Genomic DNA, 22,659 nt, shown 5'->3' with positions numbered 1-22,659 from the left:
TCATGATTCGATGAAACGTCTTGAAGTCCTGAGAGAAAGAGGAGAGAATGAATTAGCTTACCAGCAGTATGAAAATTGTTATGTGGAGTGATCTGGAAATTGTTCCAAGGACAGAATGAATAATTGAACAAGTGCGCGGTGTTCACAATGGCGGCTCCTTCCTCTCTCGATCTCACCGCTCTGCCCTTCCATCAAAAGCTCTCAAATACCCTCTCTCCAAACGGATTCTTACTTCAACCCAGCACCTCCCACTCTCTCCTTCAAAAATACCTAAGAATCAAATATTCTTGTCCCTAGAATCCAGCATCAAATTCACCTCCATCAGCAACACATTTTCGGCGCCGGCCCATACACCTAAAGAAGACGACCACTAGTCAAGCAGCAATTCTGGTAAGCAACATAGTGTGACTTCCGACCGTGTCGCGCATTGTATGCGATCTGTTCGTCAAACGAGGGAATGTAGAGAGAGCAGAAGTCCCAAGTTGTGAAGCCAAAGTCATCTGAGTCCCGCCAGCAACACCTGCCAAACGCTGATTGGTCGGGACATGAGTCGCGCTAGCCCTGCAGTTACCCACAGCACCATTGCGTTTACTTGGTCCGCCCTGCACAACCACGACAACTACATTCTCTTCAATTACCACTCTTTCCAATTTCTTACTCAGTACAACTTCCTGCTGTCTTGATTCATTCTCCTCTTCCAACCCTCTTCCAATAAGCACCTACACTTCATATCATACTCGTTGAAAGCAAACCGCAAGCCGGCAGCTCTCCCATTCAGTCAGATCACAATCTCACTTAGTCGACCAACAGCATTGACAAGGCCAACACATCACCACACTCATTGTACGTTGTTTGTGCATGCACATTGTTGTTTCGAAAGTCATATTTGCTTGCCAGAGAATTTAACAATGGTCGTTCGTTGCCGGTCGTCTACACGCCGTCAACGCCCTTGCAGCGTCGCAATGTCTTAACGCGAGACTGACATATGCCCACCAATAGTACCTATCCAACATCCATACCTTATCCCACAGTCGGTACTGCAGCCAATTAGGGTCTTTGAACGACCCTACGCCGCACTCTAGCCTCGTTTCATTAGCCACGATCGCGTCCAGAATAAGCGAAAGATGTATTTTCGCGCTCTTATTGACGTCGTTATTTTGACGCTAGGAACGGCTGGAGCCATTGCTAGAGCTTCGCCAACTCAAATCCACAACCACCAGCATCTTCACGCCGTGAGGCGATCTGCCGCTGAAGTTTTCAAGACTGTGGACGTTCCAGGACCCACTGTTGTTGCCTTTGTCCTCAACGGCAAGATTGTGGGCCAGGACGAAGTCTGCCAAGGTATCGATGCTGGCACTTTGGCATGGGAAGATCCAACCAACGTCCCTTCAGAGTGCTTATCATTCAGCCATGGAGCCATCGCGAAGCCAACAGCAACTACTGCGGCCACTGGGGTTGCCTCGTCTCTACCGTCAGTAGCCGTCCAAGAGAAGGAGGATGTCAAGGCAATCCCAGTCCAGTCCTCGCAAGCGCCGGAACCTTCGACCGAGCCAGCCTCGAGTATGCCTGCGCACTTGTCGACAACCAACCCTGTACCCCCGACTTCAACCGCCTCATCCGACTCTGCGCCAATCGTCACTTCTACGACTGCCACACCGTCTTCGATAGAGACCTCTTCCTCCCAGTCTGGCAGCGTTCCTGAAGGTCAAGGTCTTGAGCTGGAATTCCCAGACGGTACCATTGACTGCTCGACCTTTCCTTCCGAGTATGGACCGATCGAAGTCGAGTGGGCTAATCTTAGTGGCTGGGCTGGCATCCAGTATGTCACAATCCAGGGCGACTCGGTAACCAACATTGTCACTGCTGTCCCCGGAGGCAAGGGATGTATTCCAGGCGCCATGTGTTCGTACGCGTGCCCCCCTGGTTACCAAAAGTCGCAGTGGCCTTCGGCACAAGGATCCACTGGCCAGTCTGTCGGAGGTATCCAATGTAATTCGGCTGGCAAACTCTCTTTGACCAACCCCAACCTATCAAAGACTCTCTGTATGAAAGGAACCGGAGCTACAACTGTCCAGAACAAGCTCGCCAGCAACGCCGCCATATGCCGCACCGACTACCCCGGTTTGTCAATCGCATAGCTCCTTTGTAGCAACTACTGACTGATTGCTCTAGGTACTGAAAACGAGATTGTCCCACTGAATACTCAGCCTGAGAGCACTAGTCCTCTGACTTGCCCGGATGCCAATAACTACTTTCAGTGGGACGGGCTGCCGACGAGCGCACAATACTACATAAACAACCAAGGTATCGCTGTCGAGGATGCCTGCATCTGGGCCACCGACGGTTCTGATATGGGCAATTGGGCCCCTTCTTACCTCGGTGTCGGTCAGGACGTTTATGGCAAAACCTGGCTTTCAATCTCGTCAACTGCGCAGAACAATCCAAGTTCGTACTCACCCCTGAACTATACCGTCACCATTCAGGGCGATACCAGCGGCAACTGCAGAGTATCCAGTGGCAAGTACTGCTCTGGCGACAGTTACGACGATTGCAATGATCAGGGCTGCACTGTCAGTACAATCCTTTCTGATTGGCGATCATACAGCATACTTACTTCAACTTAGGTCGAGCTTATGAGCGGTCAGGGGACTTACGTCTTGTCGGATTGAACGATGAAGGTCTGAGTGCACTGGATGAGACACGAGTTTCATGATTGCTACGTACGACGACCCCATGATGTACAAAATTCGATACCCCAGACGCCATCTTGATGGCTCAATTTTATCTTCTCTTGCAAACATCTGGCCGGTCAGATGCGATGTACGCTCCTTGAGTTCTATACGGCCTCAGTCACTCGCTCGAATTTATTTTTACCCTGTGAATACGGCACGATTCGCTTCAGCTTCATCTTCATCCGGACTCTCGCCTTGGTTACGTAGCGTAGCAGCGGATGGATGCGTTAACACGATGCAAGATCTCGCATATGGGCAGGTGGCTTCCAGATGGGTATTGATTGCACTGATGGTTGTCCCGATGACCAAGTGATCTCGACTTTGCAGGTGCTGCTGGGCGGCTAGCATGGCTATGTATCTAGCCAACGATTATGGTCATTGCTAAGGCTTCCGTGCTTCTTCTCTTCTTTGGTGGATGGAAAGGACTTTGTCGTGTGCGATCTTCGACGATGGGGTACATGTTGGCTTGTCAAGATCAGCCGGCGCCTCTGCTCCTGTTGTACATACTTCATCTTTTCGAGAACACAACCCTAGACTTCCAAATACAATTACAGATATACCATGAACCATGAACCATGCTCCGATCCAGGCCGTAAACAATAGTGATATCGTACCCGTTCCAGGCACGGAGCTCGCAACTTTTCAAGATGAGATCCAGGGGCGGGCTCAAGACCGAGGCTCATAGGGCTGATTTTTTGCGCGACCTTGGCTGAGGAATAGCTGTCATCTTCACCAACTCAACACTCCCTTGCAATTGATCGAAGGACGAGTCGCAAACGGAGACAGTACCTCTTAGATTGATGCACCGATGAATAAGATAGCTCCATATGAACGGGTTCGCAGACCACAACTTGGATGAGGGCGCTTTCGGGGAGAAGAAGGGCTTCTCTGAAGGCCTGAGGACCTTCGATGCCTTCCGTATGTCTTTTCCCAGCTGATTGCGCTTCCGATGCGTACACAGTCGTGTCGATCCGTACCAGATACAACTGCTCAATGAGATTGACGCCCAAGCCACATCCTACCAGCCAGTCCTCCCTCAGTGCGCCCAGCTGACAACCCTTTCTCTTAGCCAAAACGAAACCCACCTACACCCGGCGCTCCTCCACCGGCGGCTACACAACCCTCCTCCTGATCCTGATCAGCACCGTCCTCTCCTTCACCGAGCTCCGCCGCTGGTATTCCGGCCACGAAACGCATCTCTTCAGCGTCGAGAAAGGCGTCTCCCACGAACTGCAAATCAACCTCGACATCGTAATCCCAATGCTCTGTTCCGACCTGAACATCAACGTGCAAGACGCCTCGGGCGATCGCATACTCGCTGGCGACTTGCTGACAAAGGACGCTACGAACTGGCGACAGTGGGTGGAGCGGGTGAATACGCTGGAGCGACAGGGGAAGGATTTGGCCAAGGAGCAGGAGGAGGATACGCATGTGGGGCATGTGTTGGGGCATGGGAGGGAGAAGCGACGGTTCAAGAAGACGCCGAGGCTGGGGAGGGGCATGCCGGGGACGAGTTGTAGGGTTTATGGCAGTTTGGAGGGCAATAAGGTGCAGGGGGACTTTCATATTACGGCGAGGGGGCATGGCTATATGGAATTCGGGCAGCATTTGGATCATTCCGGTACGTCTCCTCCCATAACATTTCCACTCTCAATCCTGTTCTTTTTCCAAGCATCCTTCCCGGTTGCCCTTGTTTGAGAGGCCCTGCATTTGGCGACAGTGCTGACGAGCGATGTAGCATTCAACTTCTCGCACATAATCAACGAACTATCCTTCGGTCCCCTCTACCCCTCCCTCCTCAATCCTCTGGACAAAACTTACGCCACAACCGGCGCCAACTTCTACAAATACCAATACTACCTCTCCGTCGTCCCCACAATCTACACGCGGACTCCCTCCCCCAAAACCCCCTCCGCCATCTCCCCCTCGAACATGCTCTCCACATCCTCCGACACCATAATCACAAACCAATACGCCGTAACCTCCCAATCCCACGACGTCAACGAACGCTCCGTGCCGGGTATATTCTTCAAGTTTGACATCGAGCCGATCCTGTTGACGATCAGAGAGGAGAGGGGAGGGCTGTTGGCGTTGTGTGTAAGGGTTGTCAATGTGGTGAGTGGGATCCTGGTGGGTGGAGGGTGGTGCTATCAATTGGCTGGGTGGGGGAGGGAGGTGCTGGGGGGACGGAAGAGGGGGGAGAAGGGTGGTATGGGCATGTTGCATGGAGGGAACGGTGCGATTGAGGAGGAGGAAGAGTGAGAGTGGGTACATGTGCTAATCATATCGAACCATGTATCAAAAGTTCATCCCTCCAGGTCCAATGCAACGTCGACTTTGTTCAACGCGCCAACAAGACCATCTGTAGGCAGGCTCGTTTCCTTCAACACCCACCTTCACTTCCACCTCATCTCATCTCATCCTGACTTCCTTCACACCGTATCCGGAGCCCTTCAAACCATCGCCTTCATGCTCCGTCTCCGCCGTCCATGAGTCAATGGCCGAGGACCCCTTCATGGCATGGCATGCATTGAGTCATCACAAGCCGTCTGTTCAAACCACGCTGCCGTATATCATCGCAGACGGTCCGTGGGGCTTTTGCATCCTTCCCTGCCTGGAGACGCTCTCACCGAGGTGGAAAGCTTCGAGTCGTGGGAGTGCCCGGGTCTGGCTGGCGGTGAGACTGCTGTCTTTAGGTAGTGCGGTCACGCGAGGCAAGGCTGATCTGAATCTTCGACATGCGGCGAAGGCTTTCTCTCTCTCTCTCTCTCTCTCTCTGTATCCATCCTGCAGATCGTGGAAAAGATTCAATTCGATCCCTCAACGGCTTCGAGCAGGAAGGAGACCCTCCCTCCCTCCCTCCCTCCCTACCCACCTTGCGGCTCCTTCGCCGACGGTGACGATGATCCGCCGTCCGTACGCGCGCGGGTAGGGTACGCTCGAATCTCCAAAGCGGAGTGAGGACCCGCGCACCGACGTTACGGCATCGTTTGCGTTTTTGCCTGGGCCCGTCCGGAGAAGATGTCGGTCGGTGATTGCGTCGATGTCTGTTTATCATCGAGAGACGAGTCGAAGGGTGGCTGGGTGGTCTGGTAGGAGGGTGAGGAGTGATCGAGGAAATCTCCGGAGGGATGTTTGATATCGGGATTTGCATTTCCAGCGTATGGAGCCGCGTCCCTGCTCCGCGGTGACGGATTTTTTTTCCAAAGCCGAACGGGATGCCGGTCGAGATGGGAAAGGAGTAGGATGCGAAAGGGCATGGACTCGGATGTGAGTTCCGAAACGTGGTGGCACAATACAGCACGGTTGTGGCAGGAGAATGGAACGAGTCGAGCCAAGATGGTAACTGTTCAGCCGAACGATGATAAGGGTGTAGAGATCTGCGCTTTGAATAAAGCTGGCGTCTCCGATTGATCAGGTGGGGATGTCATGCACCCAGGAACCGGCACAGGAGATGGTTGTATTGGCAGCCTGGGGCACTTTGATTGACAAGTGCAGGAGTCGTTGTGCAGATGGTACGCGTACAGTCCGTTGGTCCGCAAGCACGTACTACCACTGTCAGAGTCACAGTCTACAGGTTTGCATGCCCGCCCCGTGGTCGGTGGAGTAGGGGTTACCGAGGGGTTGATACGTGACTATTGAGGCTCCACCGTTGACGAGCGCGTGACCAGATGAAGGGAGGTTAGCAGTTGAGGCGGTTGAATGTCGAATACTCGGCCCGGCTGAGAGGAACGCTGGAGGAGAAATAGAGGTGTGTATAGTAGAGATGGAGATGATCAACGAGTCACCGCACGATGACAAGTCTGGACTTGTATTCAGAAGAGACGTACGAGTCGTCGCTGCTGAAGATATGAGAGGGGCGAGGAGACAGAAGTCTTCCACATTGTATACTAGGGAAGACTTTGAAGGAAGCGGAGCGATGTTGATCGATGAGACATTCTTCCTGGACTAGGTTGATATGCTTGATGCTACGCCGTATTATGGACGTACATGTGGTCTGATTTCAGCGCCTTTAGATTCCAGTATGGTAAGGGATCGCAGAAGACAGAGGACACTCACATACACTTGATTACATGACATGTCACGACCCATCTTTCTCACATCCCAAAGTGGGTTCAGAGGGTCTCCTACTAAAACAGGAAAGAATGACATTATCGGCTCCATCTATGAACGCTCTCACAAGCATCCAAAAAGTCAACATTACGATACACCATCAAAAAAACGAAAGTTCCCAACCGTTTTCCAGACAAGTCACTTTCTGGACGAGGTAAGCAAAGGTTGTCCGATCCCTAGCCACATGATGGACAATGAGACATGCTGAAGCATATACATTCGGCACGGAAAAAATTCATGATGATATCCATCATAGGTATCTGGGATGCCGGAGACAATGGAGCTAATCGAAATCCCGAGCATCCGAGGGTTGGTGACAAAAGTCGTTGCACACCGATCCCCGCTAAGCCCTACCAAAGTGTGCAACGAATTTTGTCACCAACCCTCGATCCTTTCGGATAACGAAACTTGCGCAGCCGCCACGAACGAAGTCTCAATAGCTGGAAATAGTTCAGCCCGGCTGAGAGGATGCATCACGCATGGGAGGATCAGACCAATGGCACCGGCACGGAAATACATACCGGTCCTTGGTGACTAGTGCTCGGTGAAGAGGTCGAAAGAGATAGAGCACGCTATAGGATATGAAGAGAGCGATTCTGCTTAGCTTTAGTCAGAAGCCCAGCTCTGTCTTCACCACCTTCTTGTCGAAGAACTTCCCACCACGCTGAATGAGCCCTCCCTCTCTTTTTTTTCTCAAATTTTTACACATATTACAATATTACTTCCTTGCGTAGTAGTAGTGTCTGTCAGTCTCCTCCGAGTTTTGATATTTAGAAAAGAAGTTTTAGAGGAACACGACCTTGATTACTAGTATTGGAGAAAACATACATGTTCGGTCCAAATCAGGTCCGGAAAAGCATGTAGAGGTTGCCGAAAGAGCCGAAGGCTTTCTCATGAATCATGCACATTGTCAGAAGGAATAAAATTGCCAGTGCCACGCTGGAAATGAAAAGATAGACATACCCATCAAAAGCGAAGAACTGAGGGCTGTAATAATTATTGGATTGATGCTATAGAGACGGTATGCATGTACTAGTATATATCTTTTTGTACTGATCAGTCACTTTCTACCATACTAGCAACGACAGATTTAGGTGGCAGTAGCCTGGGGCACCCCGTTTGTGAGCGAGCCATATGGCACTGCAGGATAATTTCCGTTGCAAGCATAATTGTACTGCGCGGCCGCCAGAGATCCGGCCTGGATGTTCAAAAAGGTTGACAGCTCACACCACCCATCCGTCCTGTTACCGCACGAAGGGAAGCTTGGCCCGAGAGGGAGCGTCCTCTGGTTCACCAAGAAATGTACATAGTTGGTAGGTGGTCCTGATGTATAGGCATTCGCTGCCGTGGTACGATTGGCGGCGACGGGTTGTGGGGCCTTGATTATCTCAATGTCGATGCGTGCTCCAAAAGGTTGAAGATGGGATACGATGAGCTGCTGATTTGCTGGCGGTCCGGTGGTCGGCAAGAATTGTGCGAATTGGGTGAAGCCGAAAGCGGTCAGCACAGCTGCGAGGTTGGTGTCATGCGAAAAGTCGAAGTAAAGGGTCTGGTTTAGCGGGAATGTGGCAATGTTGTTGTCGAGAGTGATGTTGGCTTGAGCTGTGGCTGTGTTCAAGGTGTGGTTGTTCACTCTAGCCAGGAACTCTTCGACATATCCTATGCCAACTGCGCGACCGGTTGGTGATTGGAAATAGTCGCCTCCGGCAAAGGATAGATCAATGGAGTATTCAAAGTCGAGCCATTCCTGGTAGGTGAATAAATCGCAAAACGAAGAGTAGCCAAAAGCTACAGTCTCGTACGGGCAGAGCGTTTGTGCACTGTGTTCAAAGTCAGTATGCAGCCATCGGAAAGCGGTCCCTGCGACTCACTCGTAGGCATCGGCGGTGGTCCAATTGAAAAATTTGCCAGATAGAGCGTTGAGACGTGCTGTGGCATTCTTAAGATAAGTTGCTGTCCAAATGGCGGTGGCATTGGCCCCTCCTTCATTCACAGCAGTGTTGCTATTGTTACAATTGTCGTATCCCGCAAGGGTGACATTGTCAGGATTGATGAAATTTCCTTCAATGATAACCTCTAATGTGGCGTTGTTCGTCCAACCTGCGGGAGTCAGCATTGGCCGACTAAATTCGACACTCCTACCGCTCAAGAAAAACTTACTGAGACCGAAGAAGCCTGCCATAAAATACTCCGCACTCTTCACTATACTTTCAAAGAGTCAGCATTCCTTCATCAAGATAACAACCGAGTAACGAGATAGCCCGAAGAGGTATTGAGAGCGTTTTGCTCCGGGAACATGTCTCGCGACTCGTAGAGTGGTCCAGATACGAAGCATTTGCTCCGAAAATGTACATACCGGTCTTGGGTGGTGGTCCGAGCGATGATTTTGGTGGAAGTATTGTATAGATGCCCGTAATCATAGTAGTGGAGCACACCGGAGTCGAAGAGTTCTTGTTGTCCAATGGGGACCAAGATCTCAACTCCAAGGCCGTAGCTGAAAGAATTCAGGAAAGCAAGTTGTCCAGTGAAGTTTGCAGTTTTGTTCGCGGCCTACGGAGATTTTGGAGTCAGCATTACTTCTTAAATGCGAGAGTCTGAGTAGTGAGAAAAGAATAAAGGGTGGCCAGTCTCATTGTTAGATGCCTTGCAACTTATGCACTGGTACAGAATAGGAAGAACTGATAGCCGGAAAGTACGTACCAAAGCTGTCAGTGTTGCCCCGAATTTCTGAACGCCACTATTTGATGTCGGATAGCGACTCCCATGGCGATGCAGCATGTGGAGTTGGGTGATATTGGCTCCAGCAGGAAGAGGCATTTCGTTAACACCAAACCCACTGCTGCGTTTAGCAGGCTTCTGCCATAAGAATTGCTCGCAACGAACCTGGGGTTTGGGAAGTATGGGCTCACGTTCCCCATTTGCTGGAAGATACTCGCATTCTGAGTGTTGCCAACGATGGGTATCGCGGTCTCAAGAGGGTGGTTTGCAACGAACGAGGCTACTCCGAAGGGAGCGGGGTTGCTCTGGGCCAGGAAGGGCGCACGCCCTGTCGCAGTTGGACCTTTTGACCAGTCAATTGGTGAGCAGTTGAATTTGTGAGATGTCAACATACCGGCGAACAGTTCGGGAGTAGTTTGAAAGACTTGAGGCACCCTAGTAGTGCTAGAGCTAGCCGTCGAGGCAGCTTGCTTCTTCTCAAGGACAGCTGCGCGCGTCAAGCTGAGCGCCGACAGCAGCACAAGGAAAGCAATCAACATCTTGATCGCCCAGGAAGTTGTCTTTGGGTGCCGATGGAAGAAGTTTTGGGGTAAAGGAAGCTCTTCTCTGGCAGTCTCTGTGGCAGGAGGCAGAGGTAGGTCTTGCAGCTGAACATCGTCGGGACCTTGCAGCTTTTTGTAACTGTAGCCCATATTGGTCATCGTGCAGACCACCTTCCTTGTTAAGTAACATCATCAGGGCACGTGTTTCAGACAATGAGATTGATTGATTGATTGATAGGACGATGTCATGTGGTGGTGCAAGGTACAAACCTGGATATGGATGACAGTCTAATGGGCGGGGTGGACTCGGTTGGGATGGAATCTGGGGGGTGGAGCTTCAGCCAATCGCAACGTCAGATTGAGGGAGCTGCTCTCCGCAAAGCGTCGCAATTTCTCCGGAGTACTTCCTACTTTAGGCACCGAACATGAAGGAAGGGAAGAAACGCAAAGTCGTAAACAATGATTGTAATTTTTTTGACGCCGTTTTCCTTTGGTAAACGATGCGGCATCTTGACTTGTTGGTCAATTGGCGCAGACGGCGTATACTCGTACTGTCTGTTTCAACACGCGCTCTGGTCCAAACCCAAAGCTCATTATTAATTGCAGTCTGAATGTCAAACTCCTCTACCAAGGCTACTGACGTAGTTTTACGTACACTCTCTTCCCCCAGACCTACGGCCACGGCTACGGCTACGGGTAAGGTTCAGGGGAATACACCCGAAGAAGAAGAACAGACTACGGAAGTCTAGATCCTAAGGTTGGCGTGAGTGGGTACAAAGTCTGACAAGCCAACAATCATGCAGAACCATCTCTGACATGGAGGGTACACGTGGGATAGGCATCAGGCTAGAAAGGTATGCGAGAAAGCTGCTGCATCTCCTATCCGTCGACTTGCTGCCCACACAAATGAACCCCGATGACGGAGTGATCATGTCCCATACCCAAGGCGGACATGGTCTGATATCTGCCTACAGGTACATGTAGTCATCCAGTCCAGATCTAATAGCCTAGATGTACGATGATCAGCAGAAGCTTCCACAATTATTGTGGGTACAATTCGCTTACCACTCTGCTCTCTTCTGTTGTCTCCTCCGTCTCCGCCACCATTGCCTCTAGACACCGCCGCGGCTCGAATTCCCTGCTCATCACCTCTCAACTTTTCGAAGTATGCTTTGATGTCTTCTGCGCCCACAGCTTGCCCGCTTTCGGCGAAGGGTTGTAAAAAGCTCTTGACCTTGTCCTTAAGGTGGTTATAGACCATGACACCCTCTGTCAGACGGAACGCAACTACATTAGCCTGGTGTTCATGTGATTTCATTCAAAATGACACCATTCGCACGTCATGGGAGAAGAGCACATACCAATGGCTCGGACCCGATCCACATTGCTCAGGGCCGCCTCGCCCCTATCAAGTAGACTTGCGGTGCCCACACTCTGCCCACCTTCTTCTCCGCTTTCAGATATTGGAGGCTCATAAGACTCTTCTTCTTCAAGCAGTTGGGGGTACTTGCTGAGCTTAGGATAGCAGCTTGGACACCGACAGAAACGTTCTCGGAAGTCCTCTTTCAAAAACATTGAGAAAGACCCTGTGGGAAGCTCCGGAAGATAATCATGGTATCTTGGAATGGTTTTGTTCTTCTTCGAGTCGGAAGACTCGGATGAGTCAAGCGTGGCATCGTCGGCTTTGCGCTTCTTGCTGTTGGCATCACTACTCGCAACAGGTTGAAGGAATGCCTCTTGCTTTGGCGCGTCGTCTTCGAGCATGTCGTTCCCATTGGTCCCGTTGCTCGTCGGCTTCGCTTCTCTCAGCTCCTCAGTAACCTCAGCTTGGGCGGCGGTGTATTCAGCAAGGCGTCTATGGAGTATCAGAATACTCAGATAGACAAGCATTCTTAAGAGACCTTACCTTTGGGCTTCTTCATCTTGCTCGCGGGATCTCTTCGCGGTGCCATCACTTTCTGACAGATAGACCGGATGTAAGAAACCAGCGGTTCCTGCATACTGCTTGATCCAAGGATTGACATCCACGCATTTGTGACAAATGAAGGTATCGAAGCTATTTTCATCAGGGAATCCTGGCGGTAGTGGGTGGTCTGCATCTGCATCATCGGCGCCATTAATGACTGCATTCCTTTCTTGCTTGATCTGTGCCTGAGCTTTGGTCCAATTTCTCCCGAGGCCCACCACACATTCTGGATGCCACCAGTCTTCTCCACAACCACCGTCCTTTTCGCTCGTAAGACCCAGACACTGGTACATAGTCCCCTTTTCTTCTTCCGCATTGTAAAGTTCCCCACATCCGCAGAACCGATTCTGTGAGTTTTGATTGTAGGTATTTCCTTCAGCCGGGGTCTGCGAATGGATTGGGCCTTTCATCCCTGTCGTCGGATCTATGCGAAGCGTGCAAGGTGAGGTTGATGGTAGTCTCGTAGTGCCACAGTCGCAGGTGAAGTTGCGCCGATTGAAGAGCTCGACCAATGTATGCTCGCCGTGACATGCGATAGAGCAGGAATAGCAGACCGCTGCTGGAGTGAAAGGATCGGAAGGCGAGGCAGGGGTTGGATTGCAAGTCAAGCAGGAGAACAAGTTCTGGCGGAGAGGACCTAAAGGCTGCGTGCAGTGCTCAAATTTGTATGGCAAGGCTTCGCGCGCGTCGGCTTCGAGTTGAAGCTGGCTGTCAATGAAATCGGAGGCCGTTTGGGAATGTTGTGAGGCCTCAGAGACGCTATCTTTGCGCGCTTCATCCGGAAGGCCATTCAATGGCAGGCCGATGTCCTGTGAGTCTTCCATACTTCAGCTGAACGATGTTTATGTAAGGTAGTGAGTAGATGAATGAGCCCTCGCAAGGATAGAGAGGCGCCAAGAATCAATCTAGTACGGTGACCGACAAGTTCCGGACTCGCGTTAAAGTCGCGCGACGCGACTCGAACCATACACCCCTCGATTTGCCAACTTTCTTCCTCTTTCACTGTTCAGAGTACAAGATATTGTCCCCTTACCTCTCATCCCTCACCCTTTCAGCAAACAATAGATCTCAAGATATTTGTTCCAAATGAGGTACTGTGCCATATTCCGAGCGCCTTACTCTGCGCCTTCAGACAAGAACTGACATCCTTCAGCTCACCACTCCGACCCAATATGTCTGCCGCGAATAGGGGTGCTGCCGCTCGCAATGGGCGCAAGCGATCGAGAGAGCCCGATGATGATATTCCATCTTCGTCTGCGGCTCCGCCCTCAAGTCGTGGGTGAAAGGCTACCGTCTCATAAGGCTTGGTCACTGACAAGCTACAGCGCCTCCATCTTCGCCACCATTGATGCCTCTTGACGACGAAGAGGACGAAGGGTTAGATCCGGACCGTGATCTCATCGGCGACATTGACGACGCAGACGAGATGGCAGAAGATGAAGACGGAATTGATCTATTCGCGGACAACTTTGAGCGAGACTACAAAGCTCGCGAGAATGATGCATATGCCGGGGCAGACATTGATGATGAAGGCGATTACGAAGATCTTGATGTGGCCACCCGAAGACAGCTTGAAGCTCGCTTGAATAAGCGGGATAGAGAGTTGGCACGTCGACGCCGTATGCCGGCTGCGTTCTTGCAGGACGAGGATGAAGATGGAGAGATGGATCTCACAAGGCAGCCCAGGCGAAGAAGACATCACTATGATGAAGAGCAAGAAGACGAAGAGATGGGAGAGGATATCATGGATGAAGAGCTTTCCTTGGAGACTTTGCAAGACGTCAAGGCCTCAAGCTTGACTGATTGGGTTGCTCTGCCGGCAGTATATCGATCCATCTTCAGAGAGTTCAAATCCTTTCTCACTGAGTATACTGATGATAATGGCACCTCAGTCTACGGGACTCGAGTGCGGACATTGGGAGAAGTCAACGCAGAGTCTCTGGAAGTCTCATATGACCATCTTTCCGCATCAAAGGCCATCTTGGCCTATTTCCTCGCCAATGCTCCGGCTGAGGTTCTCAAGATATTCGATCAGGTCGCTATGGACGTGACTCTGCTGCATTATCCGGACTACGAGCGCATCCATTCCGAAATTCATGTCCGCATATCAGACCTCCCAGTTCACTACACTCTTCGTCAGCTTCGTCAAACGCATTTGAATTGCCTGGTGCGAGTTACTGGAGTTGTCACTCGACGAACAGGTGTTTTCCCACAATTGAAGTACGTACGATTCGACTGCACGAAATGCGGTGTCACATTGGGTCCTTTCCAACAAGAGTCGAATGTCGAAGTCCGAATCTCCTACTGTCAGAACTGCCAATCCCGGGGCCCGTTCACCCTGAACTCTGAAAAGACCATTTACCGCAATTACCAAAAGCTCACACTCCAAGAGTCGCCCGGTACCGTGCCAGCCGGTCGTCTTCCTCGACACCGAGAGGTAATCCTCCTCTGGGACTTGATTGACTCAGCAAAGCCAGGAGAGGAAATCGAAGTGACAGGCATTTACCGCAACAATTACGATGCTCAACTCAATAATCGCAACGGCTTCCCCGTCTTCGCCACCATCCTAGAGGCAAATCACGTCGTGCAGTCCCACGATCAGCTCGCTGGTTTCCGCCTTACCGAAGAAGACGAACGTGAGATCCGCACCTTGTCCCGAGATCCCCAAATCGTAGACAAGATTATCGCTTCTATCGCCCCTAGCATTTACGGCCACACAGACATCAAAACGGCCGTCGCTCTCTCCCTCTTCGGGGGCGTCAGCAAGGAAGCCCAGGGCAAGCACAAGATCCGCGGTGACATCAACATCCTTCTCCTCGGTGACCCGGGAACAGCCAAATCGCAAGTACTGAAATACATCGAAAAGACCGCTCACCGAGCCGTCTTTGCTACAGGTCAAGGTGCTAGCGCTGTCGGTCTCACAGCCAGCGTACGTCGAGATCCGTTGACACAGGAGTGGACCCTAGAAGGCGGTGCCCTCGTGCTCGCAGATCGCGGTACCTGTTTGATCGACGAATTCGACAAAATGAACGATCAAGACCGCACTTCCATCCACGAAGCCATGGAACAACAAACCATTTCCATCTCTAAAGCTGGTATCGTAACCACTTTACAAGCACGCTGTGCCATTGTTGCCGCAGCCAATCCTATCGGCGGCAGATACAACAGCACAATTCCCTTCGCCCAGAACGTCGAACTTACCGAGCCCATTCTCTCTCGTTTCGACATCCTTGTCGTGGTCCGCGACACCGTCGATCCAGCCGAAGACGAGCGCCTAGCCTCCTTCGTCGTGAACTCTCATGGCCGCGCCCACCCTTCCGCCAACTCCATTGACGCGAATCGGAACGCCATGGAGTCTGAACACGACACCGAGATGCGTGACCAACGAATCAATGGCGGGGAGCCGAAGCAGGAAGGAGAGATACCGCAGGAATTGCTGAGGAAGTATATTCTGTACGCGAGGGAGAAGTGCAGACCGAAGCTTTATCAGATTGATCAGGATAAGGTGGCGAGGCTGTTTGCAGATATGAGGAGGGAGAGTCTGGCGACGGGAGCGTATCCCATTACTGTGAGTGCGCTCTGCCCTCTTCCTTGGAATCATGAGTGCTGATAAAAATGTGACCTTAGGTCCGCCATCTGGAAGCCATCATGCGTATCAGCGAAGCTTTCTGCAAGATGCGTCTGTCTGAGTACTGCACTTCGCAAGATGTCGACCGCGCCATCGCAGTGACGGTGGATTCGTTTGTCGGCGGGCAGAAGGTCAGCTGCAAGAAGGCGTTGGCGAGGGCGTTTGCTAAGTATGTTCTCCTTTCCACATGTCACTATCGAGAGAAGGAAAGGTTGCTAACGACTCGGTCAGGTACACGCTTGCGAAGCCAGGCTCGCAGAGGAGTCAGCATGGGAGGAACGGTGTTAGGACTGGGGCTCCGGCCACGGCTGTGATGGCTTAGTCTTTCCATGCGTATGAGCAGTAGCCTTCCATCTTTCGCTAGGCCCTGTCTTTTCTCCACCCGAGGCTGTGGTTGGGTCATATAGCATGAATGGAAAGGGGTATGATACCGGCTTACGATAGAGTCAATGTTCCTGGCGTTCGCGGTGCTTCCATGTTTAGAACTGTATGATAATGCAAACATGTATTGACAACGCCGTTCAATGTCATTTGTCTAACTATTTCCGTAAAAATCAGCGCCCCATCCAGTAGTCGTGTATGTATCAAGCGAATACCCACATATATAAAATACACATCGACATCGGGCCCCCTTCAAGTCCGTGATTTAATGAAGCTCCTGATGGCCGCATCCTGCTCCCCTCCCATCCCGAGGCTCGACGTCACGGGCTTATCATGCCACTCCCCCTCCGCAATCACCACCATCACCCCCTCATGGACGGCCGCGAACCGTCTCCCCAACTCCCGAATCGAGTCCGCCAAAAGCTCATCCGCACCCCCCAAAACGAGACACTCCTTCACCACTCCCTCCAACCCTAGCCACCACCCCTCCTCCGCAGCCAATGGCTCGTTATACCCCTCCCTCTTCTGCCCGCCCAGGAACGCCATGCTCCATTTATCGCCTACCTTGTCTGTCACGAGGTCTTTGCTCGTGTTGTTTTTGCTGCTCGGCCAGTCGTGGCGGAAACTCGCCCAGGGCGCGAGCAGGATGGCTGCGCGTAGCTTTGCCCCGTCTTCGAATCTCAACGGCTCGATTTCAGGATGCGGGTGCAGGAGGTGAGATAGTATGCCCACGGCTATGTTGCCGCCGGCGGAGTCGCCGCCGATGATGATGCTTTCGGGTTGGTGATGGAAGGAGGTGATGACGTGGCGGAGGAGCTCTACGGCCTGTTGGAGTTGGCGTGGGTAGATGGCGTGTGGAGCGAGGGTGTAGGAGAGCATGAGGGCGGAGACGGAGGGGGAGGTGAGGGAGTTGACGAAGGTGAGGTGGCCGGGTTCGGCGGGGAGGTTGAAGCCGCCGCCTGAAGAGAGAGGGTGTGTTAGCAGGGGGCTTGGAAGATGGGGAAGGGGGGAGATCGGACCATGGAACCAGAGTATCACCTTCTCCGCGGAAGGACTACCCAACCAGTACGCTTTGGTGCCGTCCGGAAGCGTGACATCCTTGGGGGGGAAGCCGCGCTCTTTGGCGAACGCTGGATAAGCTACATCGAGGTCCGGGAGTAGATACCTTTGCCATTGTTACTCAGTCAATTGTCCTCCTTGGAGCGATATGGGGGACGTCTCACTGTTGATGCCGAACCGTCGCGGTGTTCAACCAAGTCCTCAGCAGAGTAAGCTTGACATGACTGCCGTACTTCGCGGATCCAGATCTTCCCCTGAACAGAGCCGTGAAGAGGGTAATCAGGCCAACGCCCACTGAACTTGATTAGTACCCATGCCACAACTGAGGATGTATGAGATGACGAACGAACGCGAAGAATGCTGAGGATCAATGTTGCTTTTTCGAGCAGAGAGAGTTCGGGTTTTATGACGGCCATGATGCGTCAGACACAAAAAAAATTGTGTAGAAGTAGAAGAGCAATGTTCAAGTCATATAAAGAAACGAAGAGCGATCTACGCGTGCTCTATACACAAAACAAGAGTTGTACATGTGAACAAAACCATGGGGATGTATCACTTCATGCTCGATAATCGGCCTGAGGATTGAAGTCGGCAAATGAGACACCGAGGCTGCTGTGCGACCCCGCTCCTTCCTGTTGGTGGTGTGCAGTCGATCCAACCATTTTCAAAAGTTGACAGATAGGAAAATGGCTTTGTCATGCAGGGCGTGGAACTCTTACTGTAGTGTAAGCATTGCATGATGCACTTCGAGATGTTGAGCGAACAAGAAAAGAAGTACCGCTTCGGGGGAAAAATGTTCCTTGACATACGGGGCACTGAAGGAACCTATTTGGCTCGCTTGGCATCAGAAACCCTCAGCTCCAATTAGTCGGATCAAAGGTGTACATGAAAAGATGTACGTCTTTATTCTTTGTACTCTGTACACGGATAGATAGACGTATATGTATGTACTATGAAGGCCTTGGGAAGAAAGGTACCTTTTCGAATGCTGACGCTAGAAACATCCACCCAACAAGGAAGCATAAGGACCACCGGAGACGCTCGCTCACGAATTCCTCCTTCTACTATCCGGCTTAATCGTACAGGTCTCGGCCAAGCTAGGATGAGCCTTAGCAAAGGCCGGTCCCAAAGTCCAGTTCTTCAGATCTCGTATATGCCTTTCAAACACCGGATTGATGAAAAGCTCTTCCGTTCCTTCCTTGGAAAGCAGAGTATCGGGTGCCTCGTAAGTCCAGTTCAGCGACAAGGTTGTCGTATATGGAATGAAGAAGTCGTCGAAGTGAATGCTTGGATACGTCTGCACCAATTTATCTCGCATGCGGGGCCAAGGCAGATAGTCTACCCAAGTAGGGTGCACACTGAAAAGTTGAGAAGGCCGGGGGGTGACCCATTCGGGCAGTCGATCGTAGTTCTCTGGCGTGGGGGAGATTTGCCATCGCATGATGAGGAACATTATATACCTGCAAGAATCAGTGTACTCGTCTTCAAAGCAGTCTTCAGACATTCTGGGAGCTGGTACAAGCGTACAGTACTGCGACCTGCTCTGGAAGGGTGGATAAATCAGGGAAGGTGCTCAGCATGTCTGTGAACATTTTCGACAGTGGGTGCGAGGTCAAGCTGCTTTGAGGCTTGAGTAGGGAGACCACGCTCGGATATGCTGGTCCTACGAGCTCTCTATTCGGCATACCTTCGATGGCTCTTTGTCGTCGTTCACCGAGAAAGTCTAATAACAGGCCATCCAAAGGGCAGGTACGTATATTTCGGACAGGCACTGAGCATGCAAACATCTGGTTCCCATAGCTATCACGAGCATTATGATTCGGACTCAGAGGGTTCATAGGAAGGGCCGAGGATGGCGACAGCGACGGTGTCCCGTCACTTTCGTATTGCTGTCTCCTATCGCGGTTTTCCTGCATACTTTGTAGCACAGATCCAACGTCGAGTTTCTCATCTGGGGAGCCAGACTGCAATCCATGGGAGAGACTAGGCTGACGCCGTTCAAGTACATTGACTGGTGCGAACGGATTTGGCTGTGAAGTGTAGGTAGCCTGGGGGATAAAAGGGGGTGTATGCGTCTGAGCCAGACGGGGGGAATCGGTATATGTAGAAGAAGTCGATGCACCATTAGGGACGTTATTGTAAACGGAAGTATGTGGGCTGATTGGGTGCCCAGCATTGATGTCAGATGTCGGAGTAGGTGTAAGGCCGCCCGGCTCATGGCTTGGAGTTGGAAAAGATGCTGGGTGGATGACCCGTCAGCTGCAGCCTTCTCGGACGTCCTGTACGGGAGCCTCTACCAACGATCCCATTTCCACCGACTATCGACTGTATGATGCCGAGAACAGAGTTCAATGTCGTCTTGATCTTTTCATTCTCCGCTTCGACCCGCTCCTTCTGCCATATAGCATGTTGAAGCTCCCGATATGGTTGCTGTGAGGTCAACTCTTGGATTTTCCTCTCCAAGCTCTCAATCTGACCCTTGGTTCTCTCGCGTATAGCCCTCTGGGCCTCTCTATCATTTGCCCGCTTCTTATTCAATTGCTCGGGGGTGAGGTTGGCGACACCTCGCCCCGAGGTTGATGTCCGTCTCTTTTTGCTGGAAGCTTGCCGGTTTGCAGTAGAGTCGACGGCGGGGCTGTTGGAATGTTGCCCAGAGTACTGCCGAGTGCCAGGCTCGGTATCCATTCAATTTGGGTTCGAGACCTACTTAAAGGGTCTTACGGTCTTACGCGACGGAGAGTGGTGCGCTGACGTTTGTCACTGACTCCGTTTCCCGTCGGTTTGCTGCACGCATTGAGTCAGGTCGGCCCTTCTCTAAAGCGCTAGCGTTTTGCGACTCAATCGGAGACTTTTCCCGTCACCACTATCGTCGAGACCAAATGCCTCGGATTCCGTTCTATTGATTCCGCTCACTCTTACACACTCTATGGCTAGACTTCTAGCAAGACTAAGCACGTTGCTTCAATAATGTACAAGTATGTGGAACAGATTCTTTTCCAATAACGCCTCGCTCTGCATCATGCAATCCAAGTCACATCTCATCCAAGCATGTGTCCCATCTTACCTATCTTTGTTCGTAGATAGCCTTCGATCTCCTCGCTATGTATACCCTTCTTTCCGCCTGTCTTCCAAGCCAGAGGGACCATGGCCACTCTCTCTTTAACGATGACCTCGCGATTAGGGCCTTCCACTGCCCGTACTTTATCCGGATTGTTCGTGAGTAGCTTGATGCCTGCATCTCCTCCAAATCCGAGATCTAGCAGCATCGCTGTGGCGAGTCCGTAGCTTCTCGCGTCTGCTGGATGCCGTAACATGAGATTGGCCTCGACAGTATCCCAGCCAAGATCCTGTACGTTGTAGGCTTTGAGCTTCTCCATTAGACCAATTCCTCGACCTTCTTGACGTAAATATACAATGACGCCACCAGGCGACGAAGGTAAAGACATAAGCCTGGCTGCCTCGTCGAGTTGTTCTCCACAATCGCACCGGGCAGACCATGCCGTCTCGCCAGTATAGCATTCTGAGTGTATCCTGACCAGGGGTGATGAATGAGTGGTTTGAGCTATCAGCATAGAGGTAGACGGGTGTGGCTCTGGATCAAATCGACTCGATGTTCTTCCGGGGTGAAGCCTGCCCGTGTATGCGCCTCGTATCATGCGATCCATTTCTGTTTCGCCAGACCGTGGCGCGTCTAACGATCTTGACCGTATGTCATTGCCAAATACAATAGCCAAATGCTCTTTATCATCCACGTTATTTTGGTATAGATGCAAAAACATCTCTGCGCCAGTCACCGTAGGTATCCTTGCGCGAACAACGCAATTGACGTCTGGAAGAGTGTCGAGAAGCTTTGGCGGTCTTCGGGATGCGGTATCAACCGGAATTGAGCGAGGTTCTTGGTGCCTTGTCGACGTCTCTGCGCCTGGAGTAGATGGAGGAGTGAATGCTGGACTGACGAAGGTTGGAGGGGGTGGAGATTCCGATCTTCCATTGTCGAGATCGAACTGTGAGACATCTTTACCAGCCGAAGGTCTAGGGGAGTAGACCGGAGAGGCGTGAGAGGGTAGATCTCGCATTGAGCCGGTCAAGGCAGGCATCTCATCGTTATTCGGAAGCTTCTCGTCGATAGTCGGCTTCTTCAGTGAAATGACGAGAGCGGGAAGCGGATAGAGTAGGCGGCGGAGATTTGACAAGGAATGGGTTGACCGCCAACCATGACAAAGCACACCACAAATCCTGATGCACCATGAGGCTTCGTGGTCTTACCTTCATTAGCATAAATACATCTTCTCAGACTCAAGGGTTTCTTATCTGGTCACAGTATCAGGGCTTGAGACGGTTCCAATATTTGCTCCTCCATCACCACCGTTCCAGCCTCGTTCCATTAGTCTCTCTCTCTCTTTCACCTACTGCCGAATATAAGGCCTACTGCCGAATATAAGGCCCTTCCTCAATATCTCATCGAGTTCTGAGCGACGAAGAATCTCTCATCTACTATCAGCCCTCGCATCGAGCTCTGTTCGCCTCCTTGCTGCAGTGCGGCACGTAAAGTCGGCTTCAACTGCGTGATATTCTTTGCCATTGATCAACGAGGTTCAGTGGCTGCTGGAGTACCCCACCGGCGTCCCTCCATCAGAACCTTGGCGTCTGGCTACTCTATGAAATTATCTGCAAGCGCGTTCGCGGAGAGACAAAATTATTTCCTACTAATTACCCCTTGTTCGACAGGATTTTCAATCGGGATGACAGGTTTCCTGTTGCGATATACGTTAAGGTAGGGAAATGAATCCATCGTGGACAATATGCAAGAAAGGTGCTGTACCCTCAATCCTCAAATATCGTACCTAAAGGTAGGGATCTTCTCTGTTAATATTCGTCGCATTCTACGTTTGCACTACATTGTCATTCATGAGATGGATGTCTTCTCAATTCGTAGTGTCCTGACTAGGCTATGTGGTTTCGTGGTATACTGCATTACCATAGCTGTGTATTGTCTATTTTTTGCGTCCAATTGCAAATTTCCTGGGGCCAGATTCACTGCTATGACGCTCTGTTACGCGTTCTATTGTGGAGTGATCAAGCGCGGACGGTACACTTGGGAGATCAAGAAGATGCACGAGCTCTATGGTATGCCACTTCTTTGTGATGTCGTCAAAGGTACGTATATGAACCTAAGACCAGTCTCCAGGCCCACTAGTACGCACTAGTCCCTACGAGCCTTATATCAATGATCCAGAATGATTGTTCCCAATCTGGCCAGGAGCACCGAGACGTATCACGGTCTAACAAAATAATGCTTCTTGGCGAATTGTTGGCGGGATCATCCAGGAGAACGGAAAAATGTTATTGGGCTATAAGGGATTTGAGACTTCTACTTCAGATGTCGCACAGCAGTGTTAGCAATGGATCATTACTCCAGGAACAGCAGTGGGCATATCCTCGGCTATGATGCATTCCAATATGTTCATCTTCCCCGACCCGAAACCGTTCAATCCTGACCGCTGGCGTCAGCAACCTCCG

The 22,659-nt window shown here is 51.4% G+C and overlaps 6 protein-coding genes across 6 annotated transcripts; 3 read left to right on the top strand and 3 right to left on the bottom strand.

The window, feature by feature from the left end:
• Positions 1–1,124: 1,124 nt before the first annotated feature.
• HO133_002067 (uncharacterized protein) lies at positions 1,125–2,669 on the top strand (the record flags this gene model as incomplete). Its single annotated transcript, XM_037292994.1, has 3 exons — positions 1,125–2,121; positions 2,173–2,570; positions 2,625–2,669. The coding sequence occupies 3 exons, from the start codon at positions 1,125–1,127 to the stop codon at positions 2,667–2,669; spliced, it is 1,440 nt and encodes a 479-aa protein (XP_037150647.1).
• Positions 2,670–3,559: 890 nt separating this feature from the next.
• On the top strand, positions 3,560–4,994 carry HO133_002066 (uncharacterized protein; the record flags this gene model as incomplete). The annotated part of the gene is made up of 3 exons (XM_037292993.1): positions 3,560–3,650; positions 3,802–4,353; positions 4,471–4,994. The coding sequence occupies 3 exons, from the start codon at positions 3,560–3,562 to the stop codon at positions 4,992–4,994; spliced, it is 1,167 nt and encodes a 388-aa protein (XP_037150646.1).
• A 2,941-nt stretch (positions 4,995–7,935) lies between these two features.
• Positions 7,936–10,255, bottom strand: HO133_002065 (uncharacterized protein; the record flags this gene model as incomplete). The annotated part of the gene is made up of 7 exons (XM_037292992.1): positions 7,936–8,665; positions 8,717–8,945; positions 9,006–9,052; positions 9,202–9,395; positions 9,546–9,681; positions 9,729–9,906; positions 9,958–10,255. 7 exons carry the CDS (start codon positions 10,253–10,255, stop codon positions 7,936–7,938), a joined length of 1,812 nt encoding a protein of 603 aa, XP_037150645.1.
• An 849-nt stretch (positions 10,256–11,104) lies between these two features.
• On the bottom strand, positions 11,105–12,895 carry HO133_002064 (uncharacterized protein; the record flags this gene model as incomplete). Its single annotated transcript, XM_037292991.1, has 4 exons — positions 11,105–11,112; positions 11,171–11,374; positions 11,467–11,960; positions 12,012–12,895. The coding sequence occupies 4 exons, from the start codon at positions 12,893–12,895 to the stop codon at positions 11,105–11,107; spliced, it is 1,590 nt and encodes a 529-aa protein (XP_037150644.1).
• A 348-nt stretch (positions 12,896–13,243) lies between these two features.
• On the top strand, positions 13,244–16,021 carry HO133_002063 (uncharacterized protein; the record flags this gene model as incomplete). Its single annotated transcript, XM_037292990.1, has 4 exons — positions 13,244–13,346; positions 13,397–15,639; positions 15,699–15,868; positions 15,931–16,021. The coding sequence occupies 4 exons, from the start codon at positions 13,244–13,246 to the stop codon at positions 16,019–16,021; spliced, it is 2,607 nt and encodes an 868-aa protein (XP_037150643.1).
• A 311-nt stretch (positions 16,022–16,332) lies between these two features.
• HO133_002062 (uncharacterized protein) lies at positions 16,333–21,236 on the bottom strand (the record flags this gene model as incomplete). Its single annotated transcript, XM_037292989.1, has 8 exons — positions 16,333–17,039; positions 17,100–17,219; positions 17,486–17,499; positions 18,189–18,599; positions 18,667–19,378; positions 19,437–19,774; positions 19,905–19,923; positions 20,204–21,236. The coding sequence occupies 8 exons, from the start codon at positions 21,234–21,236 to the stop codon at positions 16,333–16,335; spliced, it is 3,354 nt and encodes a 1,117-aa protein (XP_037150642.1).
• Positions 21,237–22,659: the final 1,423 nt, after the last annotated feature.

This window comes from Letharia lupina, assembly GCF_014066315.1.
Source record: "Letharia lupina isolate WasteWater1 chromosome Unknown contig_14, whole genome shotgun sequence".
NCBI lineage: Eukaryota > Fungi > Ascomycota > Lecanoromycetes > Lecanorales > Parmeliaceae > Letharia > Letharia lupina.
Note: the sequence above shows the minus strand (reverse complement) of the source record. Positions and strands in the feature narration are given on the sequence as shown.